Source organism: Gouania willdenowi, chromosome 3 (assembly GCF_900634775.1).
Source record: "Gouania willdenowi chromosome 3, fGouWil2.1, whole genome shotgun sequence".
Classification (NCBI taxonomy): Eukaryota; Metazoa; Chordata; class Actinopteri; order Blenniiformes; family Gobiesocidae; genus Gouania; species Gouania willdenowi.
This window is the reverse complement of record NC_041046.1, coordinates 29,650,881-29,667,615: the sequence shown is the minus strand read 5'-3', so window position 1 is coordinate 29,667,615 and position 16,735 is coordinate 29,650,881. Positions and strand designations below refer to the sequence as shown.

The following is a 16,735-nucleotide window of genomic DNA, read 5'->3' as shown; positions in this document are numbered from 1 at the left end:
TTGGTAGAAAGTTTTGCTTGTAGAAAAAAATGTGTCCCTAGGCTATGAAAAATTTGGAATATGATATGCTGCCAATTTGATAAAATAGTCAACAATTTTTATTCTATTTTTTGTGCCTAATATGATCCTTCTTCGACAAGAGTCAACGAATGACAGGACTAAAAATCCTACAATTCATTAATGGACTGTACTTATTTATTGCATGTTTTAACAATTCATTTTTAAAAATATATATATATACAGTATAACTCTGTCTCTCACTCACAAACTGAAACACAGTTGTCATGTAATGTGGAGAAACATGGTGTTTGATGCCTTGCTTATTGGCACCGACACATGAACAAGTAAGAAACAACCTGCACTACCATTCTAGTCACTGCTACAAATCAGGATGATGGCATTTCAGAATAAAAGTCAAATAGGTCACAGCTCTGGAAACAGTCTCTGCTCGTTCCACATGAGCAAAAAAAAAAGTTATAAAATAAAATAAAATAATTAAATAATAATAATTAAAATCAATAATAAAATAAAATAATGATGATAATAATAATCAAACATAATAATAATAATCATTAAAAAATATAATTATAAATGAATAAATACATAAAATAAACAACAAAAATAAATTAATAATTTTTTTTTTTTTTTTTTAAATTAAGATGATGGCATTTCACAATAAAAACCAAAGTACACATCACTAACAATCCAAACATAGGTCACAGCTTTGGAAACAGTCTCTGCTATAAATAAATAAATAATACTAAAATAAAATAAAATAAAATAAGCAAATAATAAAATAAAAACATTACATAATTGAAATTAAAAAAAAAAGTAAAATATTAAAAACATATTAAACAAACAAATTAAGAAAATAAATCAGGATCATGGTATTCCAGAATAAAAGTCAAAGTACACATCACTAACAAACCAATGATGAACCAGGCTGTTTTCCAAGAAGAACAGAGTATATCTATTAGCCTCATTTTTGTTCCATAGTTCTGGTTTAAATGTCACTAGTTTCTTGTTTTATTACATGTGAACAAAGCCATGTGCAACATATAACTACAACACCTCAATCATAATAACACTAAAGCTGAATTAGCTCATCTCTTTATGCTATGCTATCAACTCACATAATTTGCATTTAAAAAAGGGTCGAAATCAACAATATGACATCCAAAAATGAGGTGAAACAAGTCTGTAGGCTGTGTATGTATTTCATACTCATCGATGTGATAATAAAATCGTCATTAAACAAACAGGCCATTCAGCAGCGGCTCGTGAGGGAAACCACAGACATACACACAGATAACAGACAGAGGAGACAGTACCTGAAATACCTACAGTTCACTTTAAAAGGGTTGGTCTGTTTGCGTCTGGACATATTACAGTCCACTTCCGGGCTCAGAAAACGCTGGACGCTCCTTGTGCCTGAAACCCGTCCAGGTGTACAGGACTCCGTACCCGATGGTGGACGATGTGAGAAAACAATGTTAGCAAACCGCCAGAACGGTTAGCTGTTCCTTCAAAAATGTGCATAGAGAAATGAAAAAATAAATAAATAAAAACGAGCAAAAAAAATAATTTGGAGTCACATTCTTGCAGTTTTTTTACGGAGAAAGCCCGATGTCCAGCCGGTCGGGTTTTCCCTTTGACGAAGCAGATGCCGAGCACAGCCGAACACAGCCGAATAGAGCCGAGGGTCGCAGCTTCGCCGCACGGCATTGTGGGAATAACATGGCCGAAAGCTCATATCTTCTGATAAGCAGTGATATTGACAATTAAGTGGTCATAAAAGGCCAATATGATCAGTTCTCTAAGTTATCTTTGTCTGACTGTAACTTTTAAATGATATGGGATTTAAATAATGTTTGTCCAAAACAGGTTTTCTTGAAAATGAAACTTAGTGGTCTCACGGGGAATTTTTATTTAATTTATTTTTTAATTTTTTTAATTTTGATTTTATTGACAAACAACATAAAGGGAACAAAGTCAGGAAAAACATCACGAGTAAAGACTTTGTTGTCTCAAGGGATTTTCATTTTTCAGCGTATGATATTTCATAAAATGAGCATCATCAGGGAAGGTTTGCATGAATATTATGATAAAAAAATAGAAATACTTTGAAATATTATACAGGACTATAATATAACAAAAATTAGGGCAGAAAATAAATTTGAATAAATTTAAAGTAATTTTAAAGATTTTTTCAAACAGCAGTCATGGCCAGTCACACGACATGATATTTTGACACTTTGAATAACAGTGTAAATTACAGAGAAGTAAATTTGTAATTAATAAAAAAAAATAATAAATAAATAAAAAAAATTCAAAGTCAGTGCATATATACTAAATTATTACATATTTGGTATACCTGTTTATTAACTAAAAGAAATGCAGTTGGGCATAATATTTAGGTGTCACATCATCAACCCATAAATCTGATAAACAAACAAATAATAGTGTTAAAAATCTGTTCAAATAATTAAAGTTTTTAACAAACTAAAACTGTATAAGAAATTGAAAAGAAATCTCAATAATTAAAAAAACAAAAAAAAATTACAGCATATACATTATATTTTGATATTGTAAATTAATTGTACAAAAAAGAACACACATTTTAAGAGAGCCAAAAAATGTAAAAATAGTTAAATAGTATATTATTATTATTATTATGATTGATGACAAACAAACACTAAACATGATTTATTTATTTACAACCAGATCTCAGACTTGTTTTAGACAAAACATGTAATGGCATCCATTCAAAGCTGGGGTGTCCACTACACTGCCTAGATTTATGTTAATAAAAATTATTTAAAAAATCTCATATAATAATAATCATTAGCCAAGTATAATAACAATGCATTGATGGAACTATGATCTTGGTTTGTAGATCTTAACACAAAAGGTATCAGTGCCCTCTGGTGGACAAGCTGTGCAGTGGAAGTATAATATACAACAAACGTACAGTATCTCCTGCTATTGCTTCTGTAAATTCCATCTGTTTTGGAGGTGCAATGACAAGTTATTTTTTATTACTGTATAAAAAAAAAGTAATCAATGTAATTTTGTAGCGGTGTTGCAGGTCAAATGTGACGAGATGTGGCGTAATGGGTGTGGACTTGAATAAACACACAGCAACACACATTCTATCCAAGTCAAAGATTAACCTGAGACAGGAAAGGAGGAAATCAACAACCCCATAAAGCAATCACAGAAGGACAAATTTGCCAAAATAAAGTAAAAAATAACCAAAGGTAGCACTAACCACAAATGAATGCAAAACAGACACAGTCACAAATAACATTGTGCATCATTCATCTAATTTATCTGGTAAATAAGAGTCTGATCCAACAGAAAAATCTACAAGACACGCTATCAGTGTCAAATCTTTACAAAAGAGGTAAATAATTTTACATAACAGTTACTTCAACAAGAATCCACAAAAGTAAGAGTCTGTTTTGCCTACATTTCCTAGCCTTACAGTTGCAGATGCAACAGGAAGTGGCCACAAGCACACACATGGTTTCAAAATAAAATCAAATAGCTAAACCCTTACACCAAAAACACTTTATTGCAGACAATCATAAAAGAGGCCATGGATTGGGACCACATACATGTTTTGGACACTGTTGCTGAGATGTGCTAGCCAAACTTCAGTTGATTTTCCTTCGTAATGATCCAGACTATGTCCACTCTAACAAAAACAACATTATCTGATGACAGTGGCCTCTTAGAGTATTAATGTTCCCAACAAAAACACAAAATAATGTGTGATCTCAGTTCCTTTGGGCTAATCTGTTATTGTTTTCTTTAGGGGTGGGAGAAATAATCGATAATCAATGCAGACATGTCCAATAATCATATATTTAAAAGGTAAGTTACACAAAACACTGTAGAAAGATTATTTCCCAAACACTCTAGTACTTCAGCTGCTGATTTAGTTTATGATATATTAAACTATATATAAAATAACATTTAGAAGAGCTCTTTTTGTCTTATATACAACACACCTCTATAAGTCTAGTTGGGACAACTGTAAGGCCTGCATGGGACTTTGACAATGTTAAGCAGCTAAATGTAATGTTATGGCCAATAATAACCAATGGACAGCCATGTTATAGTTGTGGGTTTTCTGCCTTTATGCTTGCACATTAAACTTTACACATAAAAAAAAGTATCCAGGGATAGTCCTAAATCTCTGCTTAACAACTAATATCCAAACTGTAGCCTCAGTATTAGTCAGTTAGACATTAACTTTGGTACGCCTTTAAATTATTGTGTAAATGGCCAATAGGTGGCGCTGCAGTAACTTTGGCTGCTTCTGCCATAACATTAACATGTAGTCGTCATCACTGGCTGCCACGAGTAAACTAACCGCAGCACGACGCTGACTGAGTAACATGGTACACATCCGCTTTGTGACGCGAAAATGCCATCTCAACAAATATATAACCTGATCGTGTCACTAGATCAACAGTACTGTTAATATTAACAAGAGTCACAGGATGACACTGCAATATATGAATGACAAAAATCACAAACTATTAGAAAATGACGTGAGCGTAGAGGCTAACTAGCCAAAACATTAGCCCTGTTCAAAAGACTGAAAGGTAGACGCTCATGAACAGGATCACACATTCATCTGGGGCTGAAGCTCTAACGAGCATAAAGACATCATAAGAATCCGACTGTTACCCATGACGTCCAGTGCACAGATGAGGAGGATGTCTGCAGTAGACCGTAACGATGCTGTTACACGCTGTTACCGCTCACCATCTCATAGACCTCTGGACTGCGTTGCCAAATACAGTGTATATTTCCGCCTCAAAACCTTCAATATCCCCCTGCAAAACTCTGCATAACAAACCGCATTTTGTTATGCTGAAGAGTACATACAAACTTAACAAAGTACCTGCTAATAGTTGTTTGTAATAATTAATCATAATTTACAAAAAAATATATATATAGGTGCCGGGGAATAATCACATTTGTAAATAGATGTTCAAAAATATTCTGTACAGAATATATGGATATCGGATATTTATATCTCTTTGAATTTAGCATTAAAGAGCTATGCAAATTTGAAATTTTCAAATATAATGTGACACAAGGCCAATTTATACATGTTTTATTTTTTTTAACAAAGGAAAAAAAACATCAACAAGGTTGTTCTTGCTGTTGCATATTTTGAACAAATAAGTTCATTTTCGAAAAATAAAACATGTGTTTATCTAGCATTGTGTTCACGAACTGGACTTGTTTTTAAACCATGAGACACTGATGTATCTGAACACTGCCCATTCCAAACTCATCCCTTACACTATTTTCAATCAACACATTAAAGCGGGGTTACGGCAATCTGGCAACGCCGCCCTGCTAGCTGTCACTGTAACCTTCCGCCTGCGGTAGTTGTGCTGAGGCTCGGGTAGCCACCATTTTACATGTCCAGTGTGTTCCTCCCTCGGTCGCTAATAGAGACGATTCAAGTCCTTTTCTGGCATCATAACGGCCTGTAAGTAAACATGTGATCACATTGTTTCGTATGGAATGGTGTAAATATACCTTTCGGGGTGTATGGCTGTCTGGGGTTGAGTTGAATCTGCGTTGACAGCCTCCGCCGTTGCGCTGCATAGGAAGTCTCAGCCCTCAGTGCGCCTGTCACCAGCTACGTTAGCTTAACATGGTTAGCCTAGCTGCTAGCATTGCTGACTTGCTGCTGGCCTGAAGATGTGATGTTTCCTGTTAGCATTGAAACTGACATGGTTATGACAACATGTTGGGGCGCTTTTATCCATTTTTAGCAACCAGACTGTGCTACATATTGTCAGTAATTCACCTAATGTTAGGTGAGTTAACGCAGAATCCAACGAATGAACCACTCAGGTCCCGCTAGCTCGCTAATGTAAATGCTGAACGAAGGCCTAAACTGCAGCGTGTCCTGAAGAGCCGGCAATCAAATAGTCATCTGGAGTAGGTTTTGGATCAGACCCTAAATAATTGTGTGAGGCTGGCAACTTTAAAAAATGCTGACGACATATTGTTTAAGGTGAAGCTGCCCCTGAGCTGTCAGATTGACATCCTTCAACAGTTAGCTTGTCGTTAGCATGTTTCTCAAAGGCAGGATTAGGGTTAGTTGAATCAATCCAAGCACGTTATGTTAGGCTACATGCGTGATAATGGTTTTACGTTTTCCAAGCCTTTGACGAGCTGTCAAAACCTGAGCTACAATCCACTGCTCCATATGAACTCTCCGGGGGCTAACAAGGCTAGCTCAGAATGCTGAAAACTCCCAAGACTTGTTCACTACAAGTTACTAATGTTAGTTAGCCTTGTGCCATTCACATCACTGTAATGCGGACGCTGACAGATTGGTATTTAACGTTAAATATATGCTATAACATTCTTTTTGCGGAAGTGATCAGAAGGTGGGTAGTGAGCTCATAATGACTGTGACGTGTTGTCAGGCTGAATGCTGAACACACGCTGTACTGGCAAAAGTCTTAAGAAGACACTGCACGAAGGAGCTTCCAATTTCTAATCCCTATGTTAGAATGTTGCTTTAATCCAATTGTTGTGGCTGTAACAGCTACACCTCTCAGTTTTTGTTTTTACTCACAATACAAATTGATCCAAGTGTCACCAAACTTATTCATCTATGACAAGTTCCATGGTTATGCTTTAGCTTTGGAACATGAAGAGCCCATTTCCCAACATGTCCTCACAAGGTCGGGTGCATTAAAAAGGCAAAGATGTTCAAGTATGGGAAAGAAATTGGGCTTCTTTAACGGAGGTGAAGTGGCGTAATTATTCTCCACTACTAAAATTAGGGGTGCCCCGATCCTATATCGGTATCGGTCCGATATCAGCCAGAAAACTAATATCGGATTTTATCGGACTGCCTCTAAAATCTCCAATATATAATATATTTATTCAATTGTAGAATGTTATGTTGAAGGTTAAAATGTATGTAACCAATTGGTTAATAATAAATTGGTCAGTTTTTCTCATACCTACTTATGCTGACTATTGTTCTCTGTTTGAGTAACATCACTTGATCAAGCCTTTTTTAACGTTCCACACTACAAAATAAGTAATAAGTGTGTATGATTCGTGCTGATATTGTATAGCATCGATATCGGCCAATCCTTAATGCTGCATTATTGCTATCGTATCGGAAATCTAGAATTTGTATCGGGACATCCCTAACTAAAATTAGCCCAACATTGGACAGAAGAAAGTTCTGTTCACATGGCAAATCTCATTAAAGTTCTCAGAAAGAAAAGTGAGTAGAACCTGTAAATACTGCTGTAGAGTTGTATTGCAGCTGGCTGTAAACGGATCTGATGACTCTGCGTTGCACTTTGTGATCAATGCTTGGATGCAGCAGGTTGGTAGTGGATGCTTAAGGCTATTATATGAAGTTTAGAGGTCTCTAGCTAATAACTGCATGCATATTGTACACTTAATATCTGATAGTTTGGCTTTATTTTATGCATCTCACCACTTTGAACATCAGTTGCTTATTACACACCAACACAGGTTTAAATAATTCAAGCAGTGCAAGGAATTTCTCAGTCACCCACTCACAAACAGGTTTCAGACGACTTTGTTTCCATTGACTTTGTGTAGAAGTCACAGGTCTGCACCGTTTAACTCCAACTGCTGTCACATCCAGGTCTTGCTGCCACACTTGCGTAACTGTGCACATCACAACCTGTCAGTGTGCTCTATAGAACTGGGTCTTTGAGTATTTCACCCACCCATAGTTGTACCAGGCAGAAACATTTACAACCAATTTGAAAACATTCAGTTTTGCTTTTGGGGTGACCCACTCGATACAACTTTTTCACTTCCAATATGATAGCGATATTGCAGCATTGCATGTTGGCCAATATCAACATTGGTCATTCTTATTTAATGACTTATTTTGTAATGTGGAATGTATGAAAAGTCTTGATCAAGTGATATTACTCAGACAGAAAACATTAGCAACAGTAGGTATGACAAAAACTGACCTATTTATTATTAACCAATGGCCTACTTAAATTTTGACCTTGAATATAATTTATTGTACTTTTGAATAGAAAAAAATACACTAGAAGACCCTGAAAAATAATCTCAATAAATACAATCAAAACTAAAACATATGGATAGAGGTGCTAGCGCATAGTCTGAAATTGACTGCTTTTATCAGAGATTTCAGAAGCAGGCCGATGATTTTTATTTTATTATTGCTGATATTGCACCAATAGTCGATATCAATATTGGAACACCCTTAGTTTTGCTGATAATAGGTGCAAACCAACACTTGTGCTTAAAAGGGTGCTAGATTTTGTGCTTTAAATGCAGTCAACAAAAACAGAAAATAATATTTACATGACTATCCCAAGTAAAAGTAGTTTGTCAAGTATCTCCTGATCACATTTTCTGACCTCGTTCCCATTTAATCAATAATGTATCTTGTGCACATGAGCTCACAACCAGTATTATCTAGAAACCTGTTACTGAGCGTAAGTCGCACAGTTTCAACTTTTGTTTAAGACTTAATCTTTTTAAGAACAGCATTGTCCTAGCTTATGCCACTTTTCCTTCACCCGTGCTGTTATTTAAGTCTAAAACAAAAACACACTTTAGGTCTTTCAATGGCCCCAGTTGTTTTGCCAGTGTTTTTCTGTCCTTAACTGGCAAGAGCTCAAAGATGAGGGTAAATGTCTTAAAGCACAACAAAACAAGCTTTGCTTGAGGTGAAACAAGTTAAGTTACTTTTGTTAAATTGAAAGATGTAATATTTTCTTGCCTTGTCTCACTGTGATTATAAGAATGAGAATATAAAGGAGAGGTCTGATAACTTTGAACTTCTACATGAAGTCAGACTTTAAACAAATCAAGCTCTACACAGAGTACAGTACATCATTAATAACAAGAAAACAGTGATGGACTCAGTTCTCTGTCTGTGATCAAATGTAACAATGTAATGCTCAAAGTCAAATGTTTTTAAGAAATGTTAAGGTTGCTTTAAAAAAAAAAAAAAATTAAGTAGAAGCAGGATACTGTAATAGGTAAAGAAAGGTGGAAGATCAAATCATCCCCACGCTGTCAGGGGAATAGGACCTCCCATTTTCAGTGCATGGTGGAAAATGAACGGAAATGACAAAATTCACTTCCTGAAATGGAAACAGCAAAATTATTGTTATTTATTTTAATTAAAAGACAATATCAAGCGAAAACTCTTGGGACAATTTCATACTTCCACAATATTTCCACCCATAAAGCGGGTGGCATAATGTCAAGTGACTTTAGCAAATTAACAGATATCAAATTTCACACCAAATCTTTTATTTTTCATTTTTTGTTCTGTGTGTACTTTCTCTGGAGTTAGATTTTCCTAGCTGCTTTCTGTTGAATTGTCATTCCCCCATTCACACACAAATGAGACTGGGATGCCATGCAAAGCGCTATTCCTCCATTGGTTCAGTGTCTTGTCCAAGGACACTTTAACTCAGAGACGGGTAAGGTATAGCCTTGAGACTGAAGCTCTAAGCTCTCCATCAGAGGACGACTCCTTCACCACCTGAGCCACGGTCCCAGGTTTCACAAGACAATGAATGATTACATAGTAGGGAAAGAAGATTATCGCTGCAGTTCTTCATTGAACCTTTGGCCTGAATCTTTCCACTCATTTGGCTTTATCCATGTTGTCAAAGGTTCAGAGGAGGCTGTTGTTGAATGGAAAGTATTATAAAAGCCCAAATACCTACTAGACTACTTCATCTGCGTGTACCAGCACACTACATGGAAATTTGATAAGCTGACAGAAAAGAACAAAACAAATCTGTCATTGGAATGACAAATGTTATGTTTATGGATGATGATGCCCACTTTTATTTTCTAAATAAGATTGAAATCCTACTGGTTGCAGATGGCCTCTATTGCTGCTGTTTGTTTTTTTAAGTAATATTTACTTTCACCTACTTGTAGTTATTTAGACATGATCGTACAAAGCGTATTGAAATGTAAGTTCACCTGGGAAAAAAATTGTGTTTGGTGATGATTCATTCATTCATTCTTATCTTTGTTCTACTTTTAGCGTGACGCCTGAGTCAACAGGTTGAATGTTCCCTGTAGTAAATGAGATGTGTAGCTGGCTTGTTGCTGGTTGTCAAGCTCTGATAGGGAATTGAGATTGGCTTTCCAGGTCTCCTGAGACAGTATGCTTGTTTTCAACATTTCACAGTACATTCAATACACACCTATGTGTTGTACATCAACGAATTGTATTTGAGAGCATTTAAGGGGAATAGCTACAATTTATTTATTTAGTTTTCAATCCAGTTTGAAATTGATGCTAGATTTTGATCAGTTTTGACAAAATTAGATGACTCAGATTGTGTTTTATCTGAAGTTGTGACATTTGGATGCAGTTCTTACTGTTTCACTTGGGACTGGAAGTTTGTTTAAAAATTGTGTGTATTTGCATTGTTTATCATTTTCTTACTTGAGTAAATCTTACATTTAGGCCATTTACCCCCGAACACTGCCTGAAAATGCCTTAATGTCTGCTTATTGGGTTTTGCCTCTACAACAAATTTGAGTTTGTTTGTTTAGTAGCTGTTGTTGTGGCAGTGTGAAAAAATAAGACCGTTCTCTGGTTATGCATCCCTATATTCTCTTTCTGTCTTCTAAAGTCTATAATAACACCTTCATCTTCTTGATATTAGTCTCATCTATCAAAACGAAACGTATTGTTTCATAAACTAGTGGCAAAACGCAACATTTGGGTTTGATATGTGAGAAAAGGGAACTATAATTACCTTAAATTCTAGGCTGGATTTACCTCCTTTTAAGAGTCCACCTTTGATTATGAGCACAGCATGAGACGGGGAGTTAGGATTCATGGAGGCCAACACTGGGTCTTTTCACCCCAGGTAATTTAAATAGTGTTAAGGTAGACAGCAGATCTCCGGCTTTATTAAAGTGTGGCCTTGCCCAGCCGACCTTCCTCTGCCTCAAAGATCACAGGGAATTATTGGATTCCCTATCCCAGTCAACAAAGAGTGCCCTCATTCCCTCCATCTTGATTTCTGTTTTTCAAAGCGACCCCCTGAATAATTATATTTTATACGTTTAATATTCCACCTAATTACTATCCTTCACAGACAGAATGCATATTTTGAGGACTTGCAGCTAGGGATGTAACGATTATTTGTAAGGCAGTTAAAAATCGATTCATAGGTATCACGGTTGATATCGATTTTCTGAAAATTTAATCGCAGTACTTTTTTTAAACTTTAAATTTTATATATTTATCCTTCTCTTGTCCAACTGCTCAGGCGGCGGGCAGGAAACTGCTTTTTCTGGCCGCTGCTTTTTCTGGCCGCCTTCTACTCTTAAATATGTTAATAAATGATTCCTTACCCCTTTAGCACCGAAAGAATATCTAATATTACGTGAATATCTGTAAAAGTCACGTTTTTCTATTAGCTTTGTCTGCTAGCGCATAGTATCTCTTCTTCACTGCACAGGATAGCTGCATGCCAACCGACCACTGGGTTACCAGTGCCCTCTGCTGGTCCAAACAAATATCTGACATAAATACAGTTCAATGACAGTTTTTTTTTTTTTTTTTAAAAGTCCAATTGTTAGGCACAAAATACATTTTCAGTTGCACTTTTAAAAAGAAAAAGAACTATTATGCAGTTTTGCATTGTTTACTGTAGAGCCATAATTTAAATTAATAGGCTTCTTCATTTGTATTATTCCTTTATTTATTTCATTCAAGATTTATTTTTAGTTAAATTGCATTGTTTTGAATAGTTTATCCAGGGACATGTGAGGACATGTTGGGAAAAGGAACTTTTGACAATGAAAAATAAAAGGAAAACAGTATCGTTTTTCACCGGCAGACCCCCGCAACCCTGTTAAACGGGAATAAGCGGGTATGAAGATGGATGGATGGACAGTATCATTTTTTATAGTTTTGAACCCAAAAAAAATAAAAGATTATTTTTCAGTCATCGTTTGCCTACAGTGCCATTTTGTAAATTAAATCGTGAGAGAATCATATCGTGAACCCAGTATCGTGAGTTGAGTGAATCGTTACATCTCTACTTGCAGCTGTGTTCCAGAGTAGACAGGGCGAAAGTTTCTTTTCTCACAGTAATTTTTGTAATAATCAGCAGCCTTTAAAGTATGTCCCAGTGGTTAAGACTTGAGCTGCAGCATTCTGAACCAGCTGCAACTGTTATTAGGCTGAAGACCACTGCAGTAGTTCAGTGTGCTGGACATCAAAGCATGGAACAGATTCTGTTGGTTTTTGTAGGACATGAAACCTTTTACACTGGAAATGTTCTTCAGGTTGTAGAAGGCAGTTTTGGTGATTGATATCATGAATGTCAGATTTGAATCAATCAGCAGTATTATCATTTGTTTAAACAAAATTGGATGGAAAAAATGGCATTATAACAGACTAAATCCTCACCTACACTATCAGTTACGTGCTACGTAATCTTGCGTGATTTAATAAAAATTCTACCAGGGCAAATCTATTCCACTGGAAAGCATATCTTGATCTGTAGTATGAGGCTGATAGTGGTATTTCAATGCTGCTCCCACCGGCCTTTTTTAAAGTCCAATTTCATGTTTCCCAATTCTCAGTAAGTTAAACACAAAAAATCTGTTTATCGTAATATTGTCATAACGTCCAAGGAACTAGATGAAACTAACTTGCTTACTAGAGCTAAAATGAACATCCATTGAATGTGTCACTTGACTCACTTGCTGCTATATTTCTTTTGGCTAGTATAGAAAAGCAACATTTTTGTTTTAGGTTCCATTTTTTGAGCTGAACTAAAAGATCAAAAACTCTTCTAGTGCAGAAAAGGCCTATTTCTCTCAAATATTGTTCACTACTTTTGTGTGAATGTGTGTTAGTGAGCTCTGCTCCTTTGCCGAGCTAATCTATCCTCCTCACAGGTGTGGCACATCAAGATTATTGCATAGGTGTGTGCCTTAGGCTGGCCAGTGATAAGTCACATTTTTGACAAAACAGAACAGTTTTAGATGTTTTCTTTGGTTGCAAGCTGAACCACTTTACTGTGAATTATCAAACTGTCATTTGACATCATGATAACATTATATTGTTGTTTTCAGAAACTATACTTAAATTGCCTGCAATCAATACCTGCGATCTTCTAAAATCTGGTGCATTTTTTTGCTAACCATCTGTAATCTTAATCATCTTTAAAGTCAACCACATCCACTTTAACTTTTGCTCTATGTCTGTTTCCTGTTTGTCTGCTTTTGTCACCAAACTTTTATATCCTACCTGGTTGGAGGTGGAGGGGAGTTTAAGTTTATCGTAAGGCTTTAAGCTACTTGGCCCCATAGTTTAGGAAACGATGCTTACTAATACAACCCATGTTTGAAATGGATATTCTCATCAAAAAAGACTGATGTTAAATTCTACCAACTACATGGACTTCAGTGTTGTTCAAACTTGATCTCTGCTGTGTTTTTCAGAGAATGCCAGCCCCGATCAGACTGCGGGAGCTGATCCGGACTATCCGGACAGCGCGCACCCAGGCAGAGGAGCGCGAGATGATCCAGAAAGAGTGTGCTGCTATCCGTTCATCGTTTAGAGAGGAAGACAATACATACCGCTGCAGGAATGTGGCAAAGCTCCTTTATATGCACATGTTGGGCTACCCAGCACACTTTGGACAGGTGGGTTGGGTGATGGTGGAAAAATGACCCGAGAGGATGAATTGTGATGAAACAAGTAGTCAGATTTTTAAAGGGGAAGTGTGTTTACATACCTTTATGACACAATGATTTCTGTTTTCAAGCTGGAGTGTTTGAAGCTGATTGCATCCCAGAAGTTCACTGACAAACGAATAGGTTATTTGGGAGCTATGCTGCTATTGGATGAGAGGCAGGATGTGCACTTACTAATGACAAATTGCATTAAGAAGTAAGTTGTATTTCTACACACCATCTATATTTATCGACAAATGCCTGTATTTTTATTCTACTGTTGAACTCTTCTTAAAGAGTTAAACGCAAATTAATCAAATAAATTATGGATCGTTTATATCAAAGTCTTCATTCTCCCCCCCCCAGTGATTTGAATCACAGCACACAGTATGTCCAAGGCCTTGCTTTGTGCACGCTAGGCTGCATGGGCTCTTCAGAAATGTGTCGCGATCTGGCAGGAGAAGTAGAGAAGCTTCTCAAAACATCCAACTCCTACTTGAGAAAAAAAGTAAGTCTCTCTCTAGACATGTAATCTTCAATCATTTCAATTCTGTATGTTTAGTTATGGATGAAAAACAGTGTTGTGTGGTGATTTTTCCAAATTTTATTTGATATTTGATCTTTCCTTATTTAAATATGTGTCAACAGGCAGCGCTGTGTGCAGTTCATGTCATCAGGAAGGTCCCAGAACTTATGGAAATGTTCCTTCCAGCCACAAAAAACCTGCTGAGCGAGAAAAACCATGGTAAGTGTAAATGGTTTTTCAGGATGCAGTTACTGGCTCATTGAGGATAAGCAGTAAACAATTACAGACCAACACTTTTGGCTGGCAATCATCAGGCTCACGAATAAACAGCTGTGTTGCTGATGGCCTTTAGCCTATCTACATGAGAGTTAAATCAGAGGCTATAGTGTTTTCACAGTGACACTAAAATACCATTGTAGGAAGTTTAATAAAGATTGCTTATCTCAGAAAAAAGCTCATAGATCATTAATTTTGCTCCATTGCCATGCAGTGTATTTTCTGTAGGAATTATTTACGATGGGTTATTATTGGAGATGGGTGATATTATCAGATGATGATTGCCTCAAAATGTATTATTGATTCTGTTTGTGTTTTTTTTAATTTATTTTCATGTATGCACTTGTTGTCTTATGTTATGTTGACACTCCATGTAATGCTGTCTTTTCTTGACCAATATGCATGTTTTTTTTCCTTGTAAAAGCCACCAGCAGCTCTCCCTAAGGACGGTTATGAAAAACGTCATTGGGAGCAATACTTAAAAAGAGGGGCCATTGATTTCTGATATTGAAAATCAGTATGTACTGTTAATTTATGACAACATAGTAAAAAAAAAGGCATTACTTTCAAAGTAGGCTCAACATGTTAATTCCAGGGAGATAGCTACCTGTATAATGTAACCTAAATTAGGTTGGGGGGGAGGGGTCTGTTTTTATCAGAAATCAAAAATTAAATGTGGAACGATATTGGATATCTGCAAAAAGCTAATATCAAATGTCTCTAGACATTGCTGTCATATTAACTGAATACTGATATGTACAGCAATGTCAGGAATCATTGTTTTATTTTAAATGTTAATCATGTTCACGTATTGATTCCCTCATTTTTCATACTGAGTTTCACTTCACCAACCGCAGTGGACCAGTGCTGCTTCTCAGAACAATAAGACCCTTGTTGTACTCATCAAACGCTTTCACTCAGTGATAGTGTTTACTCATATCATTTCTTGTTATTGTAATAAATATTTATTTTGTTTGTTAGGGTTTTTACTGCTTCAGGTTTCACGCTAACCTTTAAATGTACAAACTACATACAAGATATTTTTACATCCTAATCCTTTTTAAAATAAAAAAGCTTATGAAACATTTGAAGGCTGTTACAGTGTCTAAAAATGTAGTATTTACTTTTAGATTTTTTTAGTTTTAACTTGCTTTTGCATGAGTGATGGCATAAGTTCTTCAATGTGAATATTTTGGATTAACCATGAAAAGGCAAGGCAAATGTATTTGTATAGCTCATTTCATATACAAGGCAGCTCGATGTGCTTTACATGACAACATTTAGAAAACATTAAAAGAGAGTTTCAAATGAACAATACAATAATTCAAATTATCCCTCTCATTCATACGCAGTAGAGAAACACTACCTTTAACAACTAAAAGCAGCATCGCCATTATGTTGCTGTGAACTCTGGGCTCCACTATATGACCATAGATCTGAGAGACCTGCTGGGTTCATACCTGCCTAACATCTCACTGATGAATTCTGGATAAGGCTGCACAGTTAATAAAATTTTAATCACGTTTTTGGTTGCCACGGTTAAATTCACCTGATCATTGGCAGTATTTACATTTAAAATGTGGGCTCTGCTGCATATCAAATCAGGCACTTTCTCAACCATTAGTCAGCAGAAGCTTTGAGTCATTTGGAGGATTGATGTGAGCTGTAATTGTTTACAATTCCCATTTGCGTTTCGTGATAACAATTTGTAAGAGTGTATTTATTCAGTTAACCCTTGGTACGTTTTAAATTCTTGGGTTCATTTCTAATTTTTTTGGTATCATTTTTATTTAAAGCTTCATTTTGCACTGTAAATCATTCATATATTGGTTTTCTAAAATACAGATTATAATCGTGATTACAATATTGATCAAAAATAATCGTGACTATCATTTTGGCCATAATCTTGCAGCCCTAATTCTGGATCAAATCCATTCACGGATTTATTCACCAGAGCTTTTAAAGTCTGTTGTGAGGCCAACTGGCCTGTTCAAAAGTGTCAAATGCAGCACTTTGATCCAGTAGAATGAGACACTTTTTCTGAATCAGTGTTATTTAACTCTTTGATAAGAGCTGTTTCAGTCATTACTTCTTACGCCTTGGTTTGCAAGTGCTGCCAAACCCGCTTTCTGTACCGTTCTAAATTAAATATTCATTTCTGTTTCTGTTCTGTAG

The 16,735-nt window shown here is 36.0% G+C and overlaps 2 protein-coding genes across 8 annotated transcripts in view; one reads left to right on the top strand and one right to left on the bottom strand.

The window, feature by feature from the left end:
- The window catches only part of znf821 (zinc finger protein 821), a 21,012-nt gene extending 15,372 nt beyond the window's left edge, over positions 1 to 5,640 (bottom strand). For 2 of the 6 annotated variants that reach the window (XM_028436061.1, XM_028436069.1), the window contains exon 1: positions 1,345 to 1,843. In XM_028436061.1, the coding sequence (XP_028291862.1) occupies positions 1,345 to 1,384 (40 nt within the window). In that variant the 5' untranslated portion in view covers positions 1,385 to 1,843. Of the gene's footprint in view, positions 1 to 1,331; positions 1,844 to 4,701; positions 4,788 to 5,568 lie in introns of those variants that run through there. The other 4 variants (XM_028436093.1, XM_028436076.1, XM_028436084.1 and 1 more) reach the window with 4 other exon arrangements.
- ap1g1 (adaptor related protein complex 1 subunit gamma 1) overlaps positions 5,415 to 16,735 on the top strand; it is a 23,595-nt gene continuing 12,274 nt past the window's right edge. For both annotated transcript variants that reach the window (XM_028436050.1, XM_028436043.1), the window contains exons 1-5: positions 5,415 to 5,518; positions 13,525 to 13,728; positions 13,851 to 13,975; positions 14,125 to 14,266; positions 14,407 to 14,503. In XM_028436050.1, the coding sequence (XP_028291851.1) occupies positions 13,528 to 13,728; positions 13,851 to 13,975; positions 14,125 to 14,266; positions 14,407 to 14,503 (565 nt within the window). In that variant the 5' untranslated portion in view covers positions 5,415 to 5,518; positions 13,525 to 13,527. The remainder of the gene's footprint in view (positions 5,519 to 13,524; positions 13,729 to 13,850; positions 13,976 to 14,124; positions 14,267 to 14,406; positions 14,504 to 16,735) is intronic.